The sequence below is a fragment of the Typha angustifolia genome, chromosome 9, assembly GCF_048772165.1.
Source record: "Typha angustifolia cultivar Huaian chromosome 9, ASM4877216v1, whole genome shotgun sequence".
NCBI lineage: Eukaryota > Viridiplantae > Streptophyta > Magnoliopsida > Poales > Typhaceae > Typha > Typha angustifolia.
Genome location: NC_133247.1, coordinates 6,129,054 through 6,156,594, shown reverse-complemented (window position 1 = coordinate 6,156,594; position 27,541 = coordinate 6,129,054). Strand labels below are relative to the sequence as shown.

The following is a 27,541-nucleotide window of genomic DNA, read 5'->3' as shown; positions in this document are numbered from 1 at the left end:
AATCATTAACAAATTATGACACCCCCTAAAGGGTTATATATCTTTTTTTTTTCTTCTTCTAGTTCTTTCTCTCATCCCAATATCTTTTTTACTTTCGTTGCGTGGACGTAATCAAAATCTTTCAACACATATACAGTTGTTACTTACTTGTTAGTGATTGCTTTCCATGTAGTTATCATGTTAAACAGAGGAAGTCCCACAAGATAAAATCCAACACCTATCCAACATATTAGCGACACGAATCATTGGAAAAGTGGATCAAACTCTAATTAAATAGTCCAATCACTACTGCTTTACGAAATACATGACCTTATTAATTAACACCTCCACTGCCATCATCATTGCTGCCAATCATTAGTGGAATCACACCTGGTTAAAGATGATGATATTGTTAGCATTGGGCACATGTCAAACATATGAGTTGCAAGTAAGCCAGCTAATAAAGAGATCAAAGTGGAGACTAAGCTCTTTGGATGGTCCTGATTGGCCAAGAGGCAAGTGGAAAGCAACATATGATTTCTTGTAGCATTCCTTTATTAAGATTTTTTCTTAAAAGAAAGAACAAAAAAGTAGGTAGGTTACCTACTTTTGTCAAGCAAGATAACATTAATATTGACGCGATCCTAGAAGCACTGTTACTATGCCTCAATATTAAATTACACTAAGAGATCAAAATATTTAGCTGCATCAGTTTAATTAATCAGGACACCATTAACATTCCTCTTCTCAATAACAACAAAGAATCATATTGCAAACTTGATGAACTTAACTGTTATATTGCACAAGATATCATGCAGAAATGCTTTGGAATGTTAGATTGTCAAAGAGACTTTTGTATTATGAATCTAGCTATTCGTTAGTCTTGAATGGCTGCCAAAAGATTTCAAATACTGCCTTTCAGTTGACCTTTGCTATACTCAAATGTTTAACTGACCATCTTTATTCTTTAGTGTTGTCACTTATAGCAAATTAAGCGTTCTTGCTTTTTTCCATTGGCAAAGGTTAATTTAGGGCAAGGCTCAGTATTTAAATATTAAGATATGGTCTCAGCCAAAAATTCTAGAAAATTATAGGTGAGCAATATAATTTCAAACAGGTTGATATCTGGATGCAATCCTTACTTGAGAGAACCCATTGAATGCAGGACAAGTTGAGGGGTTTTGCACTTAATCTTGAAGATCTAAACAGTCAGTCATATCTTGTGTAAAAACTAAAGAATATTCAACACACCAGTTTTCAGATGCAATGTTGATTAGGTTCATCTATCAGCAATGCACTAAGCAGGATATATCACTATAAACCAAGCAACCCAATCATGGGCAAATCACAATTCACCCAGTAGCTTAATCATGTGTTAACAAATAATGAATGAATTCAACTATCCAATGCAGTCCGATGTGATCAAATGCTGCCTGATTTAACCAAAATAATAGATATGCATCAGGTTGGGAACAGTCCAAATTCAGATCAAACTCTGGGCTGGTCCATGTTCAGATATCATATTCTGTATTATGTAAGACCAATGAATTCTTTCTTTTTAAAAAAAAAATTAAGACCATTTGATTTGAAACATCAGGAAAGGGTCAGAGATAAAATGAATCCCAGCATATAATCATAGTTAAATCTACTTTCAAGTGGCTATCAACTAATGCTTCACTGCTTCCAAGCAGCAGCATAACTATTTACTGTCAAGAATCATATGTAAATATGTAAATCATCTCTAGAGAATCATATGAACCTTTCAACAGCCTGCATTCTTGGTTCCTTGCTGTTTTCTTTTCAATTTTTTTGGTCTACTATTCCCTCTGCAGACAGTCTCAAAAACTATTTTATGGATGAAATAAAAGAAAAAGAAAATATTACTGAAAACGGTACTGAATAAGCATGTAATATAGTTTTAACTTCTAAGATGGATTCCATCCCCTGTTGTATATATAACCCAGAATGTACACCCACTCCCTCTATTCTTTTCAGGATTAAGAAAACAAATCCAAAGTACCTAAATAGCAACAGCCTCTGCCCTCCAGTGAAACTATAAGTGAATAGTTAAAAATGCTCTCTTGAAAGTTATTTATGATCAGAACGCATCCTCTAATTTGATAAGAACTCAACAGGAATATTGACAAAAAAGTGTTATCTTGTGACATGACTATACTGTGGAAAATTAGCAAAATCTCTCCTTCCATGGATTCAGCAAGAAGCTAAAACACATTCAAAGTTGTTGAGGAACCCAGGCCAATGCTATACTTACATTGAATCTCCTTAAAGGTTGAGTTCTGTCCTGACTCTCGAAAGAATCTCCTGACTTCAGGGTCCATACATCTGTTGATCATCCTAAAATCCAAGATTCCAGTTCCTATAGCCTTCAAAAGATAATTACAGTACCATAGTTGAAGCACACAATGAACTGGGTAAGATTTCCATATTTAGTATCATTGCTATACCACTAACAACCAACAGAATGTACCACCTTTTGCCACGTTAGGTGATATAGGAGGATAAGGATGCCATGCTGAAACCTATGTTCCTGATGAAGAATAAACAATCTTTGATATCAACTGGCAGAGCCTTAGAATCATTGGACGACCACCTTGAAGTTTATGAACAGCAACCATTATCTCATCCAAGACCACCTGCGGAAGAGTGGTCTGGGATTCACATATCTTCATCTGCAATTCAGATGGTTCAGAAGGATAGATTGCACTGCAGGCACACAAAAGGTCGATGTGAGCATGACAATATATTTTTAGAAGTTCAATCTTGGAAGTGTTAGTGCACCTATGCAGGTCACTCATGTTCAGAGTGAGGGCCATCTTCCTGCCACTCTTGATATTCATGAAACAAAGCTGCAACTCAAGTTCCCTTGCTGAAAACAAAGCAAATAACTCAGTTGTAACGTCATGTCTTATAATATTACAGAGATAGCTGTGCTTGAATGTGATTATTTGTCATGACATAAATATATCAATTTGATGAATCAATGGACTCAATACAAGCTATGCTTGCAGCCCCAGCTATAGAACATATAGTTCGCTTAACTGATAGACTAAAACAATCAGGAGTTATAAACCTATTTTTGGAGGGGTAAAAAAGTCAATTGGTGTTAATGCATCACTGATTGATGAATATAAAAGTAACAGCAAAGTACTAGGAAATGTAAATGAAAGACTGATAATTATTAGAGAGCAGACATGTATTGCAGGATCGAGATGAAAAGGTTGAGAAGGTTAGATTTAATAACTCCATTCCAGCAACTTTAACTTCTTCGAGCACATCAACTAGATTACCCAGAACCAAGCTGGTTTCCTGCATGAACAGCTCTCTCTGTTAGCATGTGGTCAGTCAAGAGACATGTCAACATAAAAAGGTAGCTACATCCGGGACTTCAACTTCTCTGTCTCATCAAAATGGAAGGAACAAAAATGATTTCTTAGGAACAAAGGAAGAACTTGCAACAAATAAATAAAAGCACAAGGGTAAGATGCATCACCAATCAGTGCATACTAGAAATAAAATTAAAATACCTTATCACAGAGAGCATATATGTTTAGAAGGGAGAAAACTGATATGTTAACTAAAATATAAAATGGAATAAAGTGTCCAGATTAAACATTAAAGTTACATTTGCCTAGAATGATATGATTATCTCTCTAAGTACTTATTTAGATGATGACCATTCTGACCTCCATTTCATCTGAGCATCCAATCATCCAAATTGAGAACATATGCTCGATGCTTTTTTATTTTACTAGAGCTGGAACCATAGTCTATCCATTTATTCACAAGACCCAACTATAATCCCCCAAAAATAAAAAAAATCCTTTGGAACCATAATGATCCCTTAAAATTAAACTTTCTATGTTCATTTTCCTTTACTAAATAATTCATTAAAATATAAACTAATGAATTAATATTGTTACTACATTTTTTCCATTTATTACCTTTGAGTATGGCTGTCAAAATAATTGATCCCCCTTGAGCTTAGCTCAAGTTTTGCTTGATTAGGCTCGACTAGGCTCGATCAAGCTCGGCTTTAAAATGAGTCGGGCTAAGATTGATCTCCAAAATAGGCTCGAAATAATTTCAAGCTAAGCTTGATCATGAGCCAGCTTAATCAAGTCAATTCAATGAGGTTCGAAATATTAATATAATGTATAATATTGTATAATATATATGAGTAATATGAAAGATATATTAGTTTATTCTTTTATAATCTTTATAGTTGAATCAAGCCATATTTCAAGTTTGATCAAGCTTGAAATTAGGCTTGAATTGATTAAGGTATGAAATTACTTATTGATTAGCTAATTTAAACTAAAGCCGGGCGGCGACTTGAAATTGGCTCAAATTGAAATGATTTCAATTCAAATTTGATCCAATATCTAGATTTGAAATTAATTTCAATTCAAGCTTGATTAGAGCTAGGCGCAATCATCAAGCTCAGCTCAATTACACCCCTACCTCTGAGGACTTTCAAGCTTCAGTACGCTTGGTATGCAATTAATATAGCTGATCGAACTTGCTTCACAAGAAGGGAGGCCAATGGAGAGCAACAGGATGAGTGAAAAGCTGTGGAGTTTCTGCAGGCATCTCTCCAAGTCTCTAAGTTTGGAACTCAACACAAAGATCCTATATCCTCATCTTACATAAAATTATTCGAGTCTTACGTACTTATCTCATAAACATTTCCTCCCAAGATATAAAATGGCCCTTTTTGGAGTAGAACACCTTATCCTTGGGTATTTTGCAGCTTCTGCAAACATGTATATATATTATATACATATTAGCTCCACTCTAGTTAAGAACCCAAGTTTCAATGCTAAATGGCTCCTGCTTCTGATGGAAGAAAACAGAGGCAAAGGAGCCATCGGAGGCTTAATTATATCTGGCCAATATGACTTCTAAGATGAGCTATAGAAGATGGCTAAACAAACAAAGTCAGTTTCAACCAGAATAGACTAATTGACTAGTTTACAATAGAATAATTGGCTAGTTTATGCAGGTGAAGTAACACGAACAAATCCAGTCAGAAGTATCCAGAAAAGCCTGATCCAAGTAGCATTTCTGTTACATTTATACACAAAATGTTATCTACAGTGCTACGAGGCTGTTATCACATATTTCTTACTCCTTTATTATTTATTAATATTCTTTTTTTTTTACTAACAAACCATTTCGGAAACCTAGAAAATGACCACCCAAATTATTCAAACAATAGCATACATGTCCAAATATAGCCCTTTTACAGAAATATAATGAGAAAAGGAAAGAAAAGGATATTCAGACCATGGTTCCAAGTTTCAGCTGATACATGCCGAAGGTATTGGCCAATACCCAAGACATCAAGAGATCAATAATTGATGTCTTAAGTTGTATTTAGGTTGGATGCAACTTATGGTGCATTCTGCATGTAGTCTTTGTATAAAGAAAATTTCAAATGTTTGTGTTTCGGCTGATACGGAACTGATATAGTCAATATTGAACCAAAACCAAGGAAAATTTGGTTTTAACCTTGGTTGGTAAGGGCCAAAACCAATATCGACCAATACATATTAAGATCAGCTGACACTTCAAACCATGGGACAAAATCCTATGCAAAAACAATTGAATAGACTAGCTAGACACAGCCTAGGAAGCATAAATATTTCTATCTTTTAATCATATCATATTGGATATCGTATCAAATACAATATTCATCGGATACTTATAGGAAACATATTGGATATGTCATCTATGTAGCAATTTTCTCAAAATATAAAAAAGTATATACTCTTTGATACCCCTAGTGTAGCTCTTGGATACGCTTTTCACTTGAGAGTTAAAACTAAAAATGAATTATCTTGAATCACTTTATTGGGCATGACATATCAATGTGAAGAACATACTAGGATTTAGTACCATAATCAACTTGTGATTTATTATAATTTCTCTTCTTTTCTCTTAGTATTAGTAATTAACATATTGTAATAAATGGATATATTTGTTAATAACCATTGCTTAGGTACATAATATCATTTATTATAACAATAATCTTAATTAAATACAATGCAAGCATAAACAGGTATATATTTTATTTGTAGATGCTTGTTCATACATATAAATAATATACATGTATATAGATATTATGTATCCTTAGCATACCATATCCTTATTTTTCAAGATTTGTTGCATATTTAGTATCTGTATCCATGTTTCTTAACAAATAGACAATAATATTTCTTGTATCCACATTCATTTTCCAGTGTACTTCTAAACCTAATCAAGTTATAAAGCAGACAGCTAGTGCAGACGAACATATCACAACTAAAGAGGAGGCTGGTCAAAAGTCTAAGACTATCACATACAACCTAGTCATTGGTCAATGAACAAGAGTAAGTTTCTAACAATTCATGCCCTTGCAAAATGTGAAATACTGAAATGAAAAATAAGACAGAAGAAATAACTCACTAATGCCTTCTGCTGAACACATAATATACTGTCAAATCTTTGGTCACCCTTACTGTTGAAAACAAACTCAAATGCTATGCATGCATTCATGTTTGGGAAAGCCTGGCCAAGATAATCATGATATTAGAAGATAATAGAAGATTTTATTATATCATGATATCTGAATGGAGATCAAAATGTAAACAGTGTCTAGAGGAAAGCTTGATGTTACAACCTTCTGTATTTTCGCTTCGTTTAATGAGTTACTTATAACTGTTCTTGAAAGTTGGCTGGCACTGAATATGAACCTATTAACAGATATATACAAAATACGTAAGCTATGACAAACAAACTAGAAATATTTGCAAATATCATCCAAGAGACTACCTTTGAGAAAGTAAGTTGCAGTAGTTGAGAAGAACTTCAAGGTTATTGTTCTTTTTAATTATGCCATTCAATTCCCATAACTAGAAAAACCAAAATTGTGTCAGAAGTGAAAAATAATTTAATTCAGAATTACAACCAAAATCATTTTACCCGCAGATCTTGGTGGATGACCCTACAACAGTTTCTGATCTCCAAATGCTTATTGGCAATTTTGATTATCTCATCACTGTTAAATTTCTCTTCTATCTTGCAAAAAACTTCTATAGATTTTATTGACCTCGCCACATTTTGTTCCAGAACTTTAAGTTCATGCCTCATTGAAGCTACTCTGCTGATATCCTCCTAGAAAAGCACAATTCTTTATATACACAAGAATAAAAGACAGAAAAGTTTTAGGTGCACAAGTAAACAATTATCAAACAGGTTCTTCTCAAGTCTCATGGCGTAAGTCAAACATTTTTCTTTACCATAACCATGGTAGCAATGACTTTGAGAAAATAAGAATTTCATGAACCATCTAAATATTCAAATAAATTAGTTAAGAGATGAGAGTAAAAATAATGAGTTGCTCGAGAAATAATCTAAATGCGACTGCCACAGAAGAGCAATGGTGGAACATGCTTCCCCACCACAGGAGGTTGCATGGTCAAGTCACACTTCACAAGAATTATTTCTCCTGTGAAGAAATTATGGTGGGTTGCACAATTGAGCTATTGTATAGCTTATAATTAGCCTATGAGCTCATGATCTTATCCAAAAATAAATAAGTAAACAATCAAGCAAAGTGATCTTCATCATTCAGAGTAAAACTCACTAGATTTTCGGCAGTGCTAGGTTATTCCAAATCAGTAAAGTGAGGAAAACTAGTTGCATTGAGAGAAAATCTCTATGAAGGGTGTTCCTCAAATCATTGCTATAAAACACATAACATTGTGAAGTTGGAACGGCTTACTAAGCTAACCATAGAGATTGCATGCAACAAGTAAACTTGTTGGATTCACTGAGTGGGGAGAAGGCAAGTCGTGGAAGCTCCTAAACCAAGATAATTTGGCAGCAAAAATCAAGCTTCTCCACTATATGATAACAATTAATAAGCTATTATAGTCCCAAAAACTAGGGTTTGGCTATATGGATCTTTTTCTCTGTTCATTTCTATTTGACGCAAGGGTTTTTGTCGTATCAAATGTTATCTTGTCTTTCCTTACTAATTAATCATCTTACATTTGGTCTTCCCCTCACTCTTAAGACTACTTGAAAGAGAACTTCTCAAATATATTTAAGAAATTATAAATAACTTTTTCTAATAAATACAGTAATAACTGTTCTTTAAAACACTATAAAAACAATATTCTTCATTTTCACAGATCTCGTGAACTCTAGCACATTCCCTACTTCATCTCTTCAATGCCACCATCGTTCCACCACTGTCTTTTCTTTTCCTTCATATTTACTTGCTAATACACCTCGCTGCTTACACGTTTTCTCCATCTCCAGCTTCACCCTAATATTTTCATTCTCATAGACTTGATTCTTCAGTAATGCCACTTTATCATCTCTTCACCATATTTGTCATAGTCCTCCCTAACTGATAGTAAGTTTGGAAGGATGTTAATTTAATAGGACTGAACCTTCCTGGAGAAGCCAGGGACAGCAAAGCCTAGACATTCCAGAGGGAAAGGGTAAAGATCTCAGCAGAGAAAAGAGAAAAAAAAGGAAAAGAATAAGATAATAAGTGTGCTGCACTGCCAAATTGATATTGTTGGGTCCTTCCCGATCATTTTTATTAAGGACCAAAATCATTATACTGAGTTGTTCCTCCCAGTTTAGATACAAGATATGGTAGACTTTGATGCTGGAACATTTTGAGTCTGACAGGGGAAAATGAGTTGAGAAAACAAAAACAAAAACTAAAGCTGGAGAGAAGAGAAGAATAAGAAACGAGAGGAGAGGCCAAAAATAATGTCACAGTTTCATTAATAAATCAATTGTTGATTCCAAAAGAAATGGATAAAAGAGGCATGCACCTGATTCTTGCTACTAGAAATGAACTTAATTGAGTGAGGAAAGCTGTCCTTGGTTAGAGCAGATTTTTCACTTGTTAGACAAAGATGTGAAATCTTCATTTTCATGTCATGGCATTCCTGAGTTTTGGATTGGGTTAGCTGTACTCTGATCTGAAACCAGAAAAAGGTATTTGTGTTAGTAGCTGCAGATATAGCCGAGTCATCAAACTGAAAAATAAAAATAAATGCTCACTCGTAGTTTATCTAGCTTGAGGCGGTTTAGCTTCAGCTTTGCCTTCTCATATAAAAGCTCATCTTGCAATGATCTTGCCTCAGCTAGTCTGCACAGCACAATATAATAATTTTTTGGCACTTCCCAAGCTATTGCACTATGTCCCCAATAAAAAATATTGACAGATAACATCTAAAAAATCTTGAGATTCACCTTTGTTTTTGCACATCACTCAAATGTTCATGATTTCTCTGGAATTGCACCAAAAAGAACACAAAAAAAACAAAAAAAAAAGCTTCTCATAATTGATAGATAACAAATTAGAATAATTTTAATAGTCATTATATAGAAGAAAAGTGAGAGACTAACGTTTTAAAAGAATATTAGACAAACAAAAGTAACCCATGACTTACCAGGGAAATAGAAAGCCTCTCATACTTTTTAGACATATGCAGCTCGCCCAACATATCTTTGAGAATGTCAAGCTTCATTTAGAAAAAGGAAAAAAAATGTCCCACATATTGATTCATCTTTTAGACAGGTACCATAAAGAACTTAAAAAAATCAATCGTTAAAGAAATCGCACGATATGATAGAAGAATTATATCAACAGTTACAAAGAAGCAGAAACAATTAGAATACTCTCAGCCAATACAAAGCTTGATCTTTGAGATTCTTATACAAAGCCATGTACTACAGTGTCATAGTCACGCATACACCGAAAGTTGGATTGCCACTATAATGATCCAATCTCTTCATGGAACATGGAGTTAGCAAGGGCATATTGAAAAGGCTTCATGAAAAAAAGACAGGTTCTGATAACCAACTATTATGTAATATCAACTCTTTAGAAAAGGGTACAGGTCCACATATGAAGTAAAATCAAACACAAGAGGGACCTGCTATGAAGCCTACAGAGTTAGTGGCAGAAGCGATCCACCTAACCAATTGTACTTTAAGCTCATATAACCAAGGAGAAACCTTCAAGTGCTCTATCATCTAGAAGATTATATAACCTAGTGAAACAATATAGACTACTGGAAGAGAAGAAATATTGATGAGGATAATTTATTGCAATATAGACTATTAGGTTAATCTTTCAAGTCAACTAGTACTCAACATACTTTGATACTGAGAAAATTCCCTTGCTATACTTGAGCTGTCAGATAGTCGGCATAGAATGTACAACATGTCTATGCATCCCCCTCACATGGGGCCCCTTCACACAACATGTGGACAAGTAGCTGTCTAACTGATAAATATAATAACTGGCGTTTCTACCCAGCACCTTGATTGATTATATAAATAGGTACCAGTACAGGCTTTAACAAAAGTATAACTCAGAGACCTCAGGATTTTTTGGTTATGACAATATGTTATGTTAAGTTCCCAGTGAACCTAAATAAGTTAGTTCACTTGGTAAAAGAATAGTAAATCCTAAGTATAGGCCTATCTTTAATCTGAAGTAAAAATACTCCACCCATTTTATAAGAACTGAAAAAAAAAAAAAAAAATTTGCTCACGTGCAACCCCTTCTCCTCTTGCTCGTTACGCTACGAGCTGGAAGTGGCCACAAGTTTCTCGGTCGAATCCAAATCGAAATCAAAATCTACTCTTGTAAAATCAAAACCCTAACCCTAATTCTTCTCCCAAAGTTGTCTCTCTCTCTCTCTTTTCTTCCAAACCCCATCAATGCTTATGTTGTGGGATAGGATCGCCGGAGCACCGCCCAAAGCAATCGAAGACCACCACGCATCACCAAAAGCTTCGTGCTATTAGAGATCTTCTTTAAAGCCTTAGTGGCTCGGATCTCCATCGGCCATGGATGAGGTGCCTTCTATCACTAGTCACCATGACCGATCTATTTTCTCCTTATTCGGTTCATTGAGGCCGCGAGGAAGGCATTGGCGCAGTTAGCAAACTGCCGGCGACAAAGATCGTCGACAATCTCTCTCTCTCTCTCTCTCTCTCTCTCTCTCTCTCTCTCTCTCTCTCTCTCTCTCTTTCACTCTCTTTCTCTCTCGTTGATCTCTTCAAGGAAAAAGGCAAGGGTCAGGCTTGGGATTAACTAGAGCCAATTCTTTTTATTTTCGAGTTCGAATCTAAATTTCGGATCCAAAAGACCCAACCTAAATTAATAAGTTGTGGGCTACGAGTTAACAATAGGAGGTTTGAGCCCTAAACCTAAACCATTTATTGGATTTTGGTGGGTTGCGGGCTAACCACAGCCCACCACATGAGTTAATGAGTTTGGGCCTTGGCCTAGTTTCATTAATAGGAATATGTGGGCTGCGAATACGTTGCAGTCCAACCCAACCCTTTAGGCTTAAATTAGTTTATTTTAGCAATTGACTTAGTTTGAAATTTTATAAATTATGATATTGGTTAAATTAAAATATGTTATTTTTTTATTATTAAAAGTAGTGAATTTCCTTACCACAGGGATCAAAGATTTCAATCAATTCACCTAGACTCAGGTGAGCGAATACGCTCACATTTTTATTTGTCCAATATTTTGTATTTTTTACATAATCACATATTTGTGTGCAAATTAATTATTATAATTTTGTGTGCAAAATACATAACTCAATGCATTGCTATAATTTATGCAAATTACAATTTTAATAATCATGAATATTAGTGAAAAATATAATTAATATTTGGTATGGTTTAGAGAATAGTCATAGAATAGATCGCTTGTAATTTTTCATGATAACTCAAATATACTTGAAAGTCCAGAGGAATCTTATTTTAGATTACTATCGTAACTTTCTTAGGTAACTCTAGCAGAATTAGGAAACAATCTCAGTTTAGATCTGAAGATTTCTTCCTACAGTGAAGTTAATATCTCTCAATAGTTAGTAGAAGAGACAAGATGAGTTTATCACATAGTAACGCCTCGTAATGACCCTTAGAGAAATAAGACAGAATGTGTTTATTATATAGTAACACTCTTGGTGATCCTAACGGAATCAACTATGAAAAAATGACTTGAACATTATCTCGAGATGACTTCTAGTTGATATGAATTCACAAGGCATTAACAGAATTGAGATATAAGACATTATTAATATTGAGAAAATTCAGCATATTGACAATAGACATTTTATGAGATATAACTTACATTATTATTACTTGTGCCATTATTATTATTGTTGTAATAAACATACTTAGTGAAATTATTATTCTATATCATTGGATTTGGATTTATTTAAGGTTGTGTCTATGAATTTTAGATTTAATTGACTTTTAAGTAGCTATAGTTGTTAGCTCATGAGATCTCTCTTCTAATATTTGAGATACTAGTTAGTGTGATGACTGAGCAAGATACACCGAGACCTTTACCTCCACTTAGGATCTACTCTTTTATCTTTCAATTGTGTTGGTTTTTACGTTCTAAATTATCTATTGTTTCAGCCTAGTTGGACTCACATTAATATTGACATTTGGCATTTCTATTATTTATTAGAGTTAAATATTCATATTGAATTTCTTGTATTATGGATCTAGAAAAATATTAGTTAAGACTTCGCAAATCTCAAACATATTGATGTACATGGCCGATTATGATTCTGATTTTAAATCATGACATTTAATTCAATTCATGCTATTTATCTACAAGCAAATCTCAAGCCAATATGTATGGGGGACCGAAAAGTGCTTGAATATGATAATAAGTTTAACCACTACATATAACCCAAAGCTTTTTAATAGTTGGCAATTGACATATTATTCTCATCTATGAGGGAGAAATAAACCCGAAGCAAATAAACCACAATCCCACCTACATCTTATGGTCAATAGTTTCCCACAGATGAAACACACAATTATAACAGATTTATAATTGGTGCTAACAGAACTTAAACAAGAACGTAAGATTCATTAAAGGCCAATATTTCACAATGAAAGATAACGTACCTCTTCCAAAGTAAGCTTGTGAATAGATTCCGAAAATACTAGTTTTGTGGCCTCCAATATGTCTGAAAGTATCTGCAATGGAATATATTAAATTGTTCCAGGTTTAAACTTCAATTTGTTCAAGAAGGAAATACATAGATTGCTGTAATGAGAATATAACACATGAATATGATCAAAACAGAAAAGATGTTCCTACATGCGTCCCATCCTTTTGTATCGAGTTGCCTCCAATATTATGCACTTCATTTTTTCTTTGCTGTTGTTGATTCGGAGAAAACCCACACCCCCTATCCAGCAGTCTAGGAGAGAGTGTTTGACTTTGTGTTCTAATGATTTTTTTGGCACAATTTTCTTCATCACCTTTATCATGTTCTATGGTTCTTTTTCTCCCACCTGAACCAAAATCTTGAAGAACCATGATTTGAATAGGTTGGATATTCTGAACAGCAAGATCGCTTGGAGTATCCCAATCCTGACTATCTACCTTGTGCTCAACTGTCAGCCTTTGAGGAGAACAATGGACATTAGAAGACACTGTCTCAATAAGATTGTGAGAGTTCAATGGATCCCCCTTCAGTTTTCTTGGTGACATAAAGGATGGAGAGGAAAACTTTTCTTTATTCACATTTAGGGTATTGCTGACACCGTCATTTTGCCCATCGTACCTGTGTATGTAACTATTAACAGCAGTATCAAAATTTGAATTATTTGGTTTTGCAGGAATTTCCTCAAATTTATTATTTTGATCAGAAATTACTGACTTTTCGTCCACCCCAACCGTAGAGTTTACATGACTGTCGGCCATTTTATCATAGATAACTTCAAGCACAGGTCGGACAGCATCCTTCTCAGACAATTCTATATTGTAATCTGCTACTTTAGCTGGAGAGTCTCCAAATTCAAGTTGCAGAGGATTCTTGTGAATTGGCACTAAACTGGAGTTTCCAATTACAGGTGTTTCAAGAATTCTAGATCTTGACATGTGATCCTTTATAGCTGATATTCTCTGATCATGTCTCAACAAATTCGTCTCAAAAGATAGAGCGGGCCCCTGTCCAGCAGAATACTGTAGCATTTTACTGGGAGAAAGGGCAACAGCCTCAACAAAAAGAAGTTCGCGCTTAGCACGTAAGGAGGATACAGACCCTTGCAGTGGAGATTGGAAGGATTGGACCACAACTTTTGGGGTGTGCATTACAGTCTCAGATGCTAGTTGCTGTTGACCATCTGCTGTTGTCAATGTAGGAACTGCCATTGCAGACTGAGGGGAAGAATTTGCAGAGTAATTGCACTCATTTAATTTATCCTTAAAAAGTGATTGGTTCAACTGATGAGATTGTGAAGCGATGTTTCTTTTAGATGCTCTGTATGGAGGTGAGAGAATTGCCAAACCTTTAGTAGTTTCTGTAACTATATCGGACTGAACTGCCTCATGAACATCTTTGCAATATTCCTACAAGTGAAGTTGTAAAGATAATTACAGGTATTACAGGTTAGTCATTAATACATGTCAAAATTGACCCTCTTTCATTATTTCACAGTCACAATATGTGATTGATTTTGGGAAGTAACTCCTTGGTTAAAAAAACATAGAACAATCACCAAGGAACACCTTTTTGCACAAAATTTGAAATATGGTGACCAACAGAAACAAACTAATACAAAAATACAAATAAAATTGTCTCTCTTCATCTTGGATAAAATAACCTTTGGCTAGGATCATAATATTAAGATGTCACTCTAATGTTTCTCTTTGAAAATTATGTTAAACATATCATTATCTTCACAATCAAAATGCCAAATGAAGAAATAAAATACTTGCAAATACTAACTATTACTAGACTTCAACATTCTATCACCATCAAAGACCGGAACAAAACCATTAGATAAGGCAACACTAATGCTAATGTCATGAAATATCATCAATGCAAAGGGTGCAACTTTTCCTCGTGCAGCCACAAACCAGCCTTCAAGAGTTCCCAAAGATAATATTGAGTTTAGATTATTTAGGAAAATCATAATCCTTGTATAGATGTGGAGATCAATCCCCATTGCTGATTTACATGCCCAAAAGGTAAAGGATATTTTGTAGCATATGCAGAAAATTGCATAAGTACATAGTCATGCTTAATTTGGCATCTAAACTAGTAAATAAGAAGAAAAAAAACAGTAAACCTTTGCCAGCTATTAAGGGATGCTACAAATATATCAACAAGCTAAATATTAATTTCACAATTAATGCAAACAAACAGACCTCACCTGAGACTTTTTATTTATTGAGGCACTTATACTAATATTTTCTTCTTCTGAAGGAAGGGGACTGCAAATTTTAATCTGATCAGCAGTAGGCATTGTGGTGCCTTCTGAAAGATTCAAGTTGAGGAAATCATCACCAGGATGGTTATCAAGCATGATTCTGTTGTTATCCTGCAATCCACACTTTTCATATTCTTTTCCATCAAAAACATCATTATCATCAGAATATACAACTCTAGAGGCACTCTTTTGCGAGCTGGGCTGCAAACTCATGTTCACTTCATCCAGAAGTGCTTTTAATGTAGGAGATAATTTCCCAAAATCATATCGACTTGCATTATTTGTTATCAGACTCATATCACTTGAGTTACCTCGACCAGTACTTGCCTTCCCATCAGAAACATTTGTGCGACTGAATATCTTCTTGAATCCCACTGGCTCCATGAGGTTCCCTGCTTCAGTAGGCATCATATCCCCTGTGGGCGTCCTGAGACTTCCTGCTGAGTTGGCTGAACGGTCATCAAGTGGAGCAACATTGCGGAAATGTAATGAGAATGCCGTTGAATCCAGAGTAATGTCATGGTTGTTATCATCTGACATTCCAGACTCAGAAAGCCTCCCCGATCTAATAAAGCTAGTTGATACCGGCCCAAAGAAGTTCTCATCTGGTAAAGCAGAAAAAATATTATTAGAGGATATCACTAATCAATTAAACTTACGGGCGACTTTCCTAAGTAGGTGCAAACGATGAAATTTTAACTTCAAAGATGGAATTTCATAGGACAGAGGTAAATTATAACATGGGAAAGGAAAAAGGTGATAACGTTAGCATCCCACCCTTTACCAAAGACCTTAAATATCAACATTCCTAAGTAATTGGCTCTAAATTAGTATATAATCAAGTTATGAAAACAAGAACTTTAATAATCGTACCATCATTTGAGGTCACAGAGCCAGCGACACTTCCTGGCGACGACGAATCCATATCCTTTACAAATCGCACTTGCTCAAAGTCTTCGTCTTCCTCCTCGTCCTCCTCCGCCACCTCTTCCTCACGAACAGGACCCCTAGAGTCGTCGCTGTCCGAGAGCTCGCCATGGAAGCCCGCCAACGACTCCCCGCCGGAGCCCGGACGAGACTCCGGCGGGGTCTCGAATTCCTCGTCGCGGTCGAAGACGTGGACGGCGGTCGTCTCCGCGAAGCTCACCCGCCGGGACCGCTTCCTCGCGATCGTCTCGTCGTCGAGCTCCCCAGCGCTCCGGTGCTCCCTCCGGTCCTCGGAATCCATGGATTCGAACGGTTATAGAGGGAACTGGGTTGGATTTTCTGGGATCGGGGACGCTAGGTGTTAGGGTTTCGGATAGCAATTCGAAGGGTGGTAGAGGGGAGGGGTTTTTGGAGGGAAACAAAGAAGAGGGTTTCGCTGGGACATTTGCATGTGGAACAATTACAGATAAGCCCTTTACTTTACTAAATTTTAGTAGTCATTCTTTAATTACGAACGCACCCTTCAGTTATAGTGTCATCGCCAGAGGCGATCTAAGTGGCTCGGCTCAACCGAGCTCGGCCTAAACCCGTGCGAAATGAACCAATCTTAGACCAGCCCAAGCCCACCCTGCTCTAAGAGCATTTCTAATCGGGCTCCAAAACTCTAAATTTAACCAACTCGTCTAGCCTGGCCGTAGCTCAAGCCCTAGTTTGCCCAAGCCCGGCTCAACTAACTCGCCATGTGCATAACATATTTACCATATTGACATAAAAATCTCTTCTTTCCATTCTTGCAAAAGTTTTTTCTTTGCATAAAAAGTCTTTTGCACGCATGCAATAGAGGATTTTGCAATAGGAATTCTCCATTTTGGCTTAGTTACAAATTCTATATGTCCTCTTTATGATAATAACTTAGAGACTGTGAATCATATTTTTTATTATCTGTCCTTGTTTTTTGAGTGTGATATTCATTATTTTTCTGCATTACTTTACTCTCCACTCACTAGTCTTTTCAATTTTTTCTTATTGGAATTGTTGGAGGAAAGCCTTCATCAAACCTAATGAGAGAAAGGCTATCAACTTTTATTGACTTTCAACTTGCTATTATTTGGTGATCTAATTAGAGAGAAAGAAATAACACTACAAGAATTTATGTCTGTAGCAGTATTTTTTAACTATCAATGCGAAGTACATAAATATCGATATAGGTTTGTAGCAGACCAGATACAAACATTGCCTAAGCTCTTCGTTGGTATAAGGTATAGTGGCATTTCTAATTCAGCATTGGAGGACGAAGAATGTCATGGCATTCTATAGAAGCTTTTGTCAATAAAACTTCTGGTGATCTTTATATAACTATTAGTATAATTTACAAACGTTTATCTATCTGCTAGCATAGTTTTTGTCTGACATTTGCATAATCGTCGTAGTATCATTTATTTAACTGTTGGTATAGATTTTTAGCACTTTGAAAGTGATGATTTTTATTTTTAGTAGCGGTATTTTGAAAGCATCGCTATAGATGCCATATTTACAGACTACCGCTATCACTATCTGTCTCTCGGTCATTTATATATAAACAAAAAATTATAGTATTTCAAAAATACAAATCAACAATTAAACTTGCACATAGTACTTTTTTGTGACTAAAAAATGCATAGCATCTAGTTTTATTATAAACATACTCAAATATCTATAATTATCACATACCCCTTCTAGGCAATTACTTACAAAATCACTACCACTAATGACATGCACCACACCTTTGAGGGCTTGAACATGACAAAAAAATTAGAAAAATATCAAAGATAGTTGATACAAATAAAGATGCACATATTTTAATAATTTAACTCAACAATATACAAAAAGTACAGTAGATGTTAGTCTTCCAAAGTAATGTTGGCATAGAAATTTCTACAATTGTTAAAGTGAAAATCAATACAAACTCATGGCAAATTTTTATACCATGCTATTTAATACTTACAACTATTTTAAATAACTAAACTAACAAAGTTAACCATGGGAAAACATGGTATCTATGTATTAGCACCGTCGTAATAAATATATGAGAAAAATATTCTAGAAATTATATTCAAATAACAACCATAAGTATTCAGAAGCTCCAAATAGGGGATAATATATTTTTAAGCGAATCATTCGACAGATGTATCATGCATTCCAGTGGAATAACTCACTCGAAATATTAGTTGCATTGAAGATATTCATAAAGATTGCAGAAGCAATAAAAATGGTGAAATAACATATGCGACTAGAGTTGCTGTCATTGAAAATAGGAAAAAAAAGTGGTGTCTAGTATGGCAACATAAAATGGCCAAAAACTAAATGTTTTTTGCATTATATCAAAACTATATTGATAGAGAGACTTACCAGTGTATCCTCAGAATTATATGAGTTTATTAAAGCATCGGTCGGCCTTAATAAGTTGTCAAAGAGAATTTATTTTTTTATTAGGGAAGATGAAATGACCTTGACCCACATTATTCTATAACTAGAGATGAAACGATGGTGATAACCCTAAGTATTAAGTTAGTATACTATTTACACGCCCCCAAATATTATATTATACTTCCTTTTAGCTTAGACTTGGGGTGCAATTAGTAAAACATGGAGGGTGTGTTTAATATAGTATTAATTTTTACAATATTTTTATAAAAATGCCACCAGGTTAACATTATGTCAGGCGTTATATCAAATGTTGAAATAAAAATTGCCTCTATAGATAATTTGTGATAGTTTTGTCAAATGTCGGAATAGAAATAGCTATGGGAGACTTATTGCAGTAGATTTAGCAAATGCCATAATAAAAAATATCTGAATATGCCGGTATTGTTGTAGTAGACATATCTTCAAGTAGGAGGTTAAAACTAAGGAATGTCTTATTATGGAGATCTAAAGACTAAAATTCTTTATTTTGTTGAAGTATGTCATTTAATTTTTTGATAAAAGGTAATGTATTATATCAAAAGAGGAGCGCAAAAAATCTCAAGTATCAAGGATGACAATTAGGATATTCTTATACAACAAACTAAGTAAAGGTGTGGGGATAGACCCAAACTATACAACAAACTTATTAAAGATGTGGGGACAGACCTAAGCCACATTATCAAGAAACTTTGTTCAAATCCCAAAGTAGTTAACTAACTAGCAAGATTGTTAGCTTCTCTAAAGTAATAGGACACAGAAGATAAATTGGAAAACAAGAGATGAGATGTTATATATAAAGCCTAAACTGCTACGGGGGCAAGTCCCTATGCCACAAAATGTTGATAAGAGTTTAAGAATCAGGTTTAATAATAACCCTACCTAGACTAAGATCCTTAGCTTTTAGTAGGACTAGTTTGTCTGCTTTGACCTCAGTATAAAAGGATCATATATTATGCTATGAATAGTGCCTAGAACAAGCAATTGACCTGCAAAATTTTTAGCGAGGTAGACAGCTCCTCTTTCCCATCCAGTTTGCATAAAGATCCATCTAAATTTATCTTGATGGAATCATTGTTCGACACTTGCTATTTCACCCTAACCCTAGCCTACTTAGAGATTTGGCGGGCCAACTAAGTGCCTAAAATAATTCAAGGGTCACGACATGCATTTTGAAGAAAAGTTTATTCGACCATGTTCTTTTTTGGTTCAAAACTACGTCATTCCTGTCTTTCCAAAGCGTCCACATTCCTTTTCCCAAAAGATAACAAATTAATGTAGAAGCCCTTATGCTATTTTTCGAACCTTCCTTAATACATGAGCCTTCTCCTTAATATTTTTAAATTAAAACTAAAATCCCAAGTGTTGTTTCATGGCCATCCATATCTCTCTAGCTCTCTGACATTTGAATAATAGTTCGTTTACTGATTCAACCTCCGTATTATAAATCGGAGCAGAGAGAAGTGGTTGCTAAGGAAAAGCTATGCATATTTGCATTAGTATCTGACCAACTAAATAACTTTCTATAAAAATATTTTGATTTGGAGAGCAAAAGACCACCCATCCAAAGGATCAGTGTCGGTAACCCTAGTGTTCATAAGGAACTACGAGATTGATGTGGCAGTAGGTTTGTCGACCTAGCTAGAGGTCCAAGTCTAGATGTTGAAGGTAGGGGACAAATGTAAGGATAAGTAACAAATAATACCACCCGGAATATTATCAAAGTAAGAGCTAATTCTCTAATAATCTCATTACATGGTTGTTAATAAGCAACGAAATTTTTTTAGGATGGAGATTAGGCAAAACCTTCACAAAAGAAGGCCAATGTGAGATAGAAATATTACAGACCCAAGAATCTGCAACCACGTTAATAGATTGCTCATCCACCATAATTCTAAAAATACTCGATCTAATAGCAGTGAGGGATCAATCAGATGCTTATAAATAACCAACTTTTCAAACTTAGCATGCAGGGATTTCCAAAGGTTTAACCTACCATACTTGGTCATCATCAGTTTAGGCCAAAGCTTGCTATTGACGTTGAAGAGGTCCATGCCCCTTTGAGCAATAAGCTAACTCAAGACTCATGAAGGTTTTGGATCTCTAGCTCATTCTCACAAGTGTGCAAGCGATATAGATTTCAATTGAGTAGGTGAAGCATCATTTGCCTAAAGAAACCTCATAGCCAACTAGTTAACTTTGTCCAAAGCTACAAGGGCACCAAGGTACAACCCAAGTTATAAGACAGTAAAGAGTGGATGACGAATTTAATAAATATATTTCTCTTGGCCTAAGAAATGGTGAGCAGTTTTCACCTAGCAGAATTTTCTTAACTCTTTTATCGAGAAAATAAAAAGGTACTTAGAGAGAGGCTTAAATTTTAGATACCCAGATGCTAGTTTTGTTAACTGAAGTTAATATATATATTAATTAACTTAATCTAAAATGATCAAAGTGCCTTTAAATAAGTTAACCCTCTTCTAACTATTTCTTTGTGATATCAATATCTCTTTCTCAATAGCTTTCTTCCTTATCTTCTCTAGATAGTACTCTTTCTCAATCTTTCTTCTATTATACAACAATGACATCCTTTTAGAGAGGCTTCATAAATCACTATTCTTTCTCTTCACTATGGCTAAGGTTTCCTTAATTTTTCATCTCCTCTCTCTCTCTCTCTCTCTCTCTCTCTCTCTCTCTCTCTCTTCTTTATTTTGACAAATCTCTAATTCCATAATTGTTTATTTATTAAGGAAGAAGATCACAAAATTCTATAATAAGCTTCCTTTAAATACTGTCTTGTTTATATGCATTGTCTTATTTCTACCATTTTTATTATGGGCCACTCCAATAGACGCCAAATTTGGAGAAGAAACTTAACTAAAATAGCATCAAATGTATGGTATTAAATACCATATCTTATCAGGTTGAGTTCTCATTCACTCTCATCCTAATTTTGATTATTTTTTAATTTTTTCATATGATCCTTTTATAAATTGTACTAGGATTCTTATTTCAAAAATTCAAGTAGAAAATGTCTAAACCATACATTTTGTTCAAGACCTACATATAAACTACAAATCATTATGAAACCACTCAATTCATGCCTTGAAACTCACAAGAAAACCTAGAGAAAGTTTGCCCACATCAACTTCAACTTTAATAAATATTATTCAGATTTCTTTCAAAAGTTTTTTTCATTACTAGGGAATGTGAGAAATGACTTTTCTACCTAATATCATCTCCAAAATAAGCTCCCATCATTTACAAATTTTTACATATGATGGGTCCTCCATATGATAATCTTCTTTAATCTTTCTAATCATTTGAATACTTATGTTTGGATCCATAATTTTGCATGCTATCCAATGAGTCTTAGCATTTTATCGATAGATATACTTGTTGTCTCGCTCACATCTCCTCCCTTTAATACGTAGATTGATGTTTCGCGTATTTTATTATAACTTCATTCTTTTTATTTTTTATTTATAAATCTTCTCTAAACTTACATACGCCGTCAAATAATGTGCTAATAGCTAGCAACGACATCACTTTGTTGTGTTGGAGTTGTAAACTCATCATTATTATCATTATCGGGTAGAACATCATAGCGACTATCATTTGATAAATAAATGATAGAATTAATCTCAAAATAATTTCTCAATATGTTCAGTCTATTTGTTTCTACCTCAAAACCATCTAGATTCATGTCCACCAGATAATTCTTAACACTTCTTCATGCAGTGGAGCATTTACAAGATATCTTTAGATAAGTTATTAAACTGAAAAGTGCCTCTTAAATATAAGTGGCTTTCTGATTGAAAGATTTATATATAGAATTTCTACACTAACACTTAAGCAATTTACTCTATTATCATTCAATTTTTCATATAAGTGGCTAAATTGGAATGTTACTTATGCTTAACTAGAAGTTATTGTCCGATAACTAGTATTTATCCATTTTTATTGGAGATATCCAGGATAATATTGATAATATATATCCCAGATCCTTACCGGCCAAGGCCAACGTTCACCTCTCCTATTCGTTATTCATTTCCCTCCTCTTGTTTCTCTCGCTCTCGCTCTCGCTCTCGCTCCCCATGGAGGCTAAAACTCTAACGACCCTTCTTCCAATGAGCTATCGTTCCTTATCTCCCAGGTAATTCTGTAAAGATGCTTCCTTTGCCTAATTGCCCAATTGGTTTCTCATGCTCTTGTCAGAATTTTTGTTCATTTTGACACAATTTTCTTCTTCCTTCACTAGTTTCCTGGAAGACAAGGCTTTAAAGAGTAGAGCTTTTTCTATTAGCTTTTAATTGGGATCGGGATTGGGATTGGGATTACTTCATCTGGGATTGGTTCTTCAAGATTTATTAGCTTCTCTCCTTTTCTTTTTCTTTTCCCCCCCTTTTTTCTGTTTCTTTATTCACTAAGATAGAGCACTGAGAACTAATATTATTCCTCTTTTCTATCTAATTTTGTGGACGTTGAAGTAGATAAGATTCATGGAAATCATTTAATATTGTGTTGGACAAGTCAATTAACAGCATGCATATTGTGAATTCCACTATTCTTACGACCACCTTCTGTAATGCATTGGCTTTATTCACTCAAAAAAAGAAAGAAAAAGTAATGCATTGGCTTTACACTCTATTACTTCATTTCGTCCTATGGAGCTTGAAGTGTTGATAATTTTTAGTGATTTGTCGTAGATGTCATTCACTGAGTCTGGTTTTGTATGAAATTAGGGTGGAATTAGTTCTTGGATAAAGAGAAAATCAGAAAAAAGGTGGATTTTGCTAGGAATTGGCTAAAGAGAAATTAACATCAGACCTTCTTGGTGTATTGTAGTTCGGACTCCATAAATTCGTGTCTAGACAATTGTAAAAACCCTGCCATGAGAATATTCTAGGCAAAGAAGAGAGAACTCCTTATGTAGGGATTTGGCCTTCCATTTCTTGGTATGGTTCTTGATTTGCATTTCTACATATTATCCGGAAAATCTAGATTCATAACTTAGAGTGGGAGAAAAGTAAAGTGGAGGCTGCATCAGTATGAAGTCGGTATCCTTCTATAAAGCAGAAAATAAAAGGGTTCCAAAGAAGAAGAGCTTGAATGCCAATTAGAAGGGACCTAGTGGACCATGGAATGCGTACATCACTTTTTGTCACTCCATTCTACATGAGGGGTTCGTTTCTCATCTTACATTTGTTTCTTTAGTGAATCACATTAGGCTTGTTTGGGTAGTAATAATGTCGATAGAAACAGTAAATTTTGCTGTCAAGCAACTGGGTCAAATAGATTAATCAAATGTAGCATTTGATAGCTACAATACTATTGCTTCTATTCTTTTCTTTTTCCCCTATGGATGGAATTACCTTTAGCTATTGAACATTGTTACAATCGTAGACTCCCTTTGTTAAATTTCTGCAGATGATGATAGAGATTTTTAACTTTTGAATTTAATAGGTCTATGAGTAAGTGGGAAGCGAAGAAAATTTGGTTGAAGGACTTCCATTGTGGTTTTGCTCAGCAAGCATCTTGCAGATTATCTAGGAGAATATTTCTTTCAGAGTTTATGTGTCTTGGTTCCACAATAGCTTATGCTAATCCAGTTCGTTCTGCGCAATTACAAGAGGCAAAAGATCCTGATGTTATTCGGTAATGTTGATTATGTAGCATATAAACTAGTTATTTCTGGTATTATTATTTTTTTGCCATTCGCTGTTATCTGTTAGCATATTTAGTTATGAGAATAGCATCAAGGAACTATTTTATTGCAAGTTCATTACTTTATTTTCTAAAATTTCTTATATTTGGTCTTGAAGTACTCAGGTATCAAAATCTAGACAGTGGAGTAAAATTTCAAGGTAATCGCTAATTCTATACTGTATTTATACTTGAATATGTAACTGTTGCTTTAAAGAACTCAACTGCATGACTTCATTGGTTTCATTGCATCAGCTGATATTATATTTATAATTCTTCTTTGAAGATATTGTTGATGGGGAAGGGCAAGAAGCACATGAAGGTGATTTTGTCAAAGTGAACTATGTCTGCCGCCGCTCAAATGGCTATTTTGTGCATAGGTAGAAACCGTATATTAAGATGAAGCTTTATACATATATAGTCTTGGGCTAATATATTTGAAAAGATAGAACTCCAAAAACAAAAATTCCTATGGTGAAATGCAATTATTCACTCTCATACTCGGCATGAATTCTATGTAGCACGGTAGACCAATTCAGTGGCGAGAGCAGGCCAGTTGTACTTCCTCTGGATGAAAAAGAGGTTAGTAGCTTTTTTCTCCCTCTCATATTGTTTGTAATCAAAGCAAGAACTACCTATTTATTGTTGTTTGTTTCACTCTATCTTCTTCTGTAATATTTTTCTCTCTCTATTATCCTTATGTAATAATCTCTTCTGTGTTTCTTAAGGAAGAAAAGGCTAATATGTTTTTACTGAATGTACACTTATTTTTTATGTTTGTCTCAAATTCTACTTTCATTGAACTATTTGCACAGACAATACGGGGTTTGAAAGATGTCTTAATTGGAATGAAGGTCGGAGGTAAACTCTTGAACACGTAGATTATAATTGTTAGCATCATTCAGTCCTGGCTGTACTCAAGAATATTCTAAAAGCAGTTGCAGAATTAAGGCCATGCTGTCTGAGAAGTTTGTACTTTCGACATGCTTATATCTCAGTGGTTTGAATCATGATTACCATTTCTGCATGGATTTATTTCAAGAAAAAATTGGTTCAGAGGTGAACTTTCCGAGGAGTTTGCATATATATATGACTTGTCTACTTTTCATTTCCTTCTTGCCATTCATTTCTATTGACTCAAGTAAACATCATCAAGTTAGGTACTTATATAAAGATTATATAGCACCATGCTACCTACAATATTTTCTATATCAAGGATCAGACTGTACTTACTTTCAACTACTAATATTTGTCACACTTCCAAGGAAACAGAAGTGTATTTCTGCTTTATCTCCAGCTGTTGGAAGTTGGCACTGTACTATATTTAATGGTAACAACTAATTCTCTTGTTGAAGAAAAACAGAAACCATAAAGGGAGTTAACTGGAATCACTAGATGAATAATAAATTTAATGTTTTTTGTAACCAAAAACAATTTTGGCTGATATTATCTTAGTTTGCTTAGGACCACTAGAATTGAGATCATTGATAAGATGTCACTTTGTTTTACTTGCAGGAAAAGACAGTAAGGCCTTCTTAACCTAGTTGAATGGGAGCTAACAAATTAAAATCATGTTTAAATGATTCGGTGTGTCAGATTGAATCATCTCTGGTCAATACCATTAAATCCTAATTTTTTTACATATCCACCATAGAACTCAGCTTAGAGTTCTTTCAATGCTCAAGTTTTGGTGAATCCAAGGGTTGACAAATTGAAATCAAGATTGGCCTCTTGAAAAAACAATATACATCGGTCGTATTGGCCGCTCGGATCGGATCATACTATTTTTAATTATATAAAATTTTCAATATTATTTAAAAATATAGAAATTTTTTTAAAATTTTGATAAATGAGAAAATAATAATTATTCACATATAAAGCCTAAAAACTAAAAAAAGTACTAACTTATTGTAACGAAGGAGAGAGAGTGGAAGAAACGAAAAAAAAATAAAAAACAACTTTGCCATAGTGAAGGAGAGAGAGAAGAAGAAAACTACAATGAAAAAAAGGGAGAAGAGAGAAAAAAAAAACCACATAATCGAGGTCATCAGAATTGGATCTGCCTCGGTGGAGTTTGCCCGAGCTAGATTTCTGCATCGGAGACAATAGTTATGGTAGAGAGAAAGAGAAAAAGAGAGAAATAGTGAAAGTGAGAGAGAAAGAGGGAGAAAATAGTGAAAGAGGATCAGCTTGAATCGGGATCGATCGATCCCAGCTGATCCCATTGATTGTATCGCATGTGGATCGGGATCGGGTATGGTTGATCCTTCGAACCATGGGTGAATCTATGTCTCATAAATCTAAAATCCATTATAAAGAAGATTGTTGAAAGATCAAATCTTTTAATTCAAACTCAACATTACCTGGAAGTAATTATCCCTCATAAACTGAAAGAAAATTAAGAAAGAAGTAAAAATCTCCTCTCATATTTAGACTTACTCTTACACTTTGTGTTGTAAATCAAGTTATGCATTGCTAGATTGACTTATGCTCTGATATCCAATTCTCTTTGCTCTCTCTAGTCTGTGCTTATTAACATTGGTCGCCATCTTGCAGGTAAGAGGAGAGCTCTGATACCTCCTAAAGCAGGCTACATCAATGAGACCTTGAAGCCAATTCCAGATGAGGTATGCCTTACATTGCTCTCATCCCCCTTGACACTTGGTAAAGGAGCATGCTTTACTTCTGAATCCATACAAGTACTCCGAACTAGTAGTCATAACAGCAATAACTAACTACAAGCTTTACCTCAATATGCATGACTATAATTATAGTGTTGGGAATTTTGGTTGTCCACTGTTTTATATGCATCCATTTGCTTTCACAGTTTGGCCCGCGGAGGAGCTTACTATCTCATGCAAATGAACCACTGATTTTTGAAGTCCAGCTTTTGAAAATTCTGTGATATTCATTATTTTGTCATCCTAGGTCATCTGGACACCGAAACATCCGCCATAAAAGTCTGAAGAAATTTTGCTGAGACAAAATGTTTAATCAACTTGCATACCATTCTGAGTACATGTTTATAACTCATGTTCTATTTGTTTTACCATTTGCTGACAGTAATATTGATTCAAGCCTTTCAGTTTATGTAACGAAAAATTTGGGAGTTTCTTCATGGAAAAAAGAGTGCAGTTCCTTAATTAAACTTTATGGGGCAGAGCCCAAAAATTTTAGCAATAAG

At 34.7% G+C, this 27,541-nt stretch overlaps 2 protein-coding genes across 6 annotated transcripts; one reads left to right on the top strand and one right to left on the bottom strand.

Annotated features, from left to right (window-relative positions):
• Window positions 1-181: 181 nt before the first annotated feature.
• Window positions 182-16,646, bottom strand: LOC140766902 (uncharacterized). 5 transcript variants are annotated; one of them, XR_012105503.1, is made up of 17 exons: window positions 16,156-16,646; window positions 15,226-15,887; window positions 13,163-14,419; window positions 12,967-13,038; window positions 9,462-9,533; window positions 9,262-9,299; window positions 9,070-9,157; window positions 8,838-8,987; window positions 6,964-7,155; window positions 6,814-6,893; window positions 6,662-6,734; window positions 6,448-6,549; window positions 3,192-3,306; window positions 2,779-2,866; window positions 2,471-2,703; window positions 2,252-2,363; window positions 182-369 (listed from the first exon to the last, which is right to left on the bottom strand). XR_012105503.1 is itself a non-coding variant. In XM_073106578.1 (16 exons), the coding sequence occupies exons 1-15, from the start codon at window positions 16,508-16,510 to the stop codon at window positions 2,520-2,522; spliced, it is 3,528 nt and encodes a 1,175-aa protein (XP_072962679.1). In that variant the 5' UTR covers window positions 16,511-16,646; the 3' UTR covers window positions 1,941-2,363; window positions 2,471-2,519. The 5 variants fall into 5 exon arrangements, 2 of the variants coding, with proteins under 2 accessions (XP_072962679.1, XP_072962678.1); XR_012105502.1 differs by having other exon boundaries at window positions 2,252-2,703; XM_073106578.1 differs by lacking the exon at window positions 182-369 and having other exon boundaries at window positions 1,941-2,363.
• A 6,036-nt stretch (window positions 16,647-22,682) lies between these two features.
• LOC140766649 (peptidyl-prolyl cis-trans isomerase FKBP16-1, chloroplastic) lies at window positions 22,683-27,529 on the top strand. The gene is made up of 8 exons (XM_073106152.1): window positions 22,683-22,807; window positions 24,118-24,309; window positions 24,484-24,518; window positions 24,644-24,737; window positions 24,879-24,939; window positions 25,173-25,218; window positions 26,914-26,984; window positions 27,185-27,529. Exons 1-8 carry the CDS (start codon window positions 22,749-22,751, stop codon window positions 27,260-27,262), a joined length of 636 nt encoding a protein of 211 aa, XP_072962253.1. The 5' UTR covers window positions 22,683-22,748; the 3' UTR covers window positions 27,263-27,529.
• Window positions 27,530-27,541: the final 12 nt, after the last annotated feature.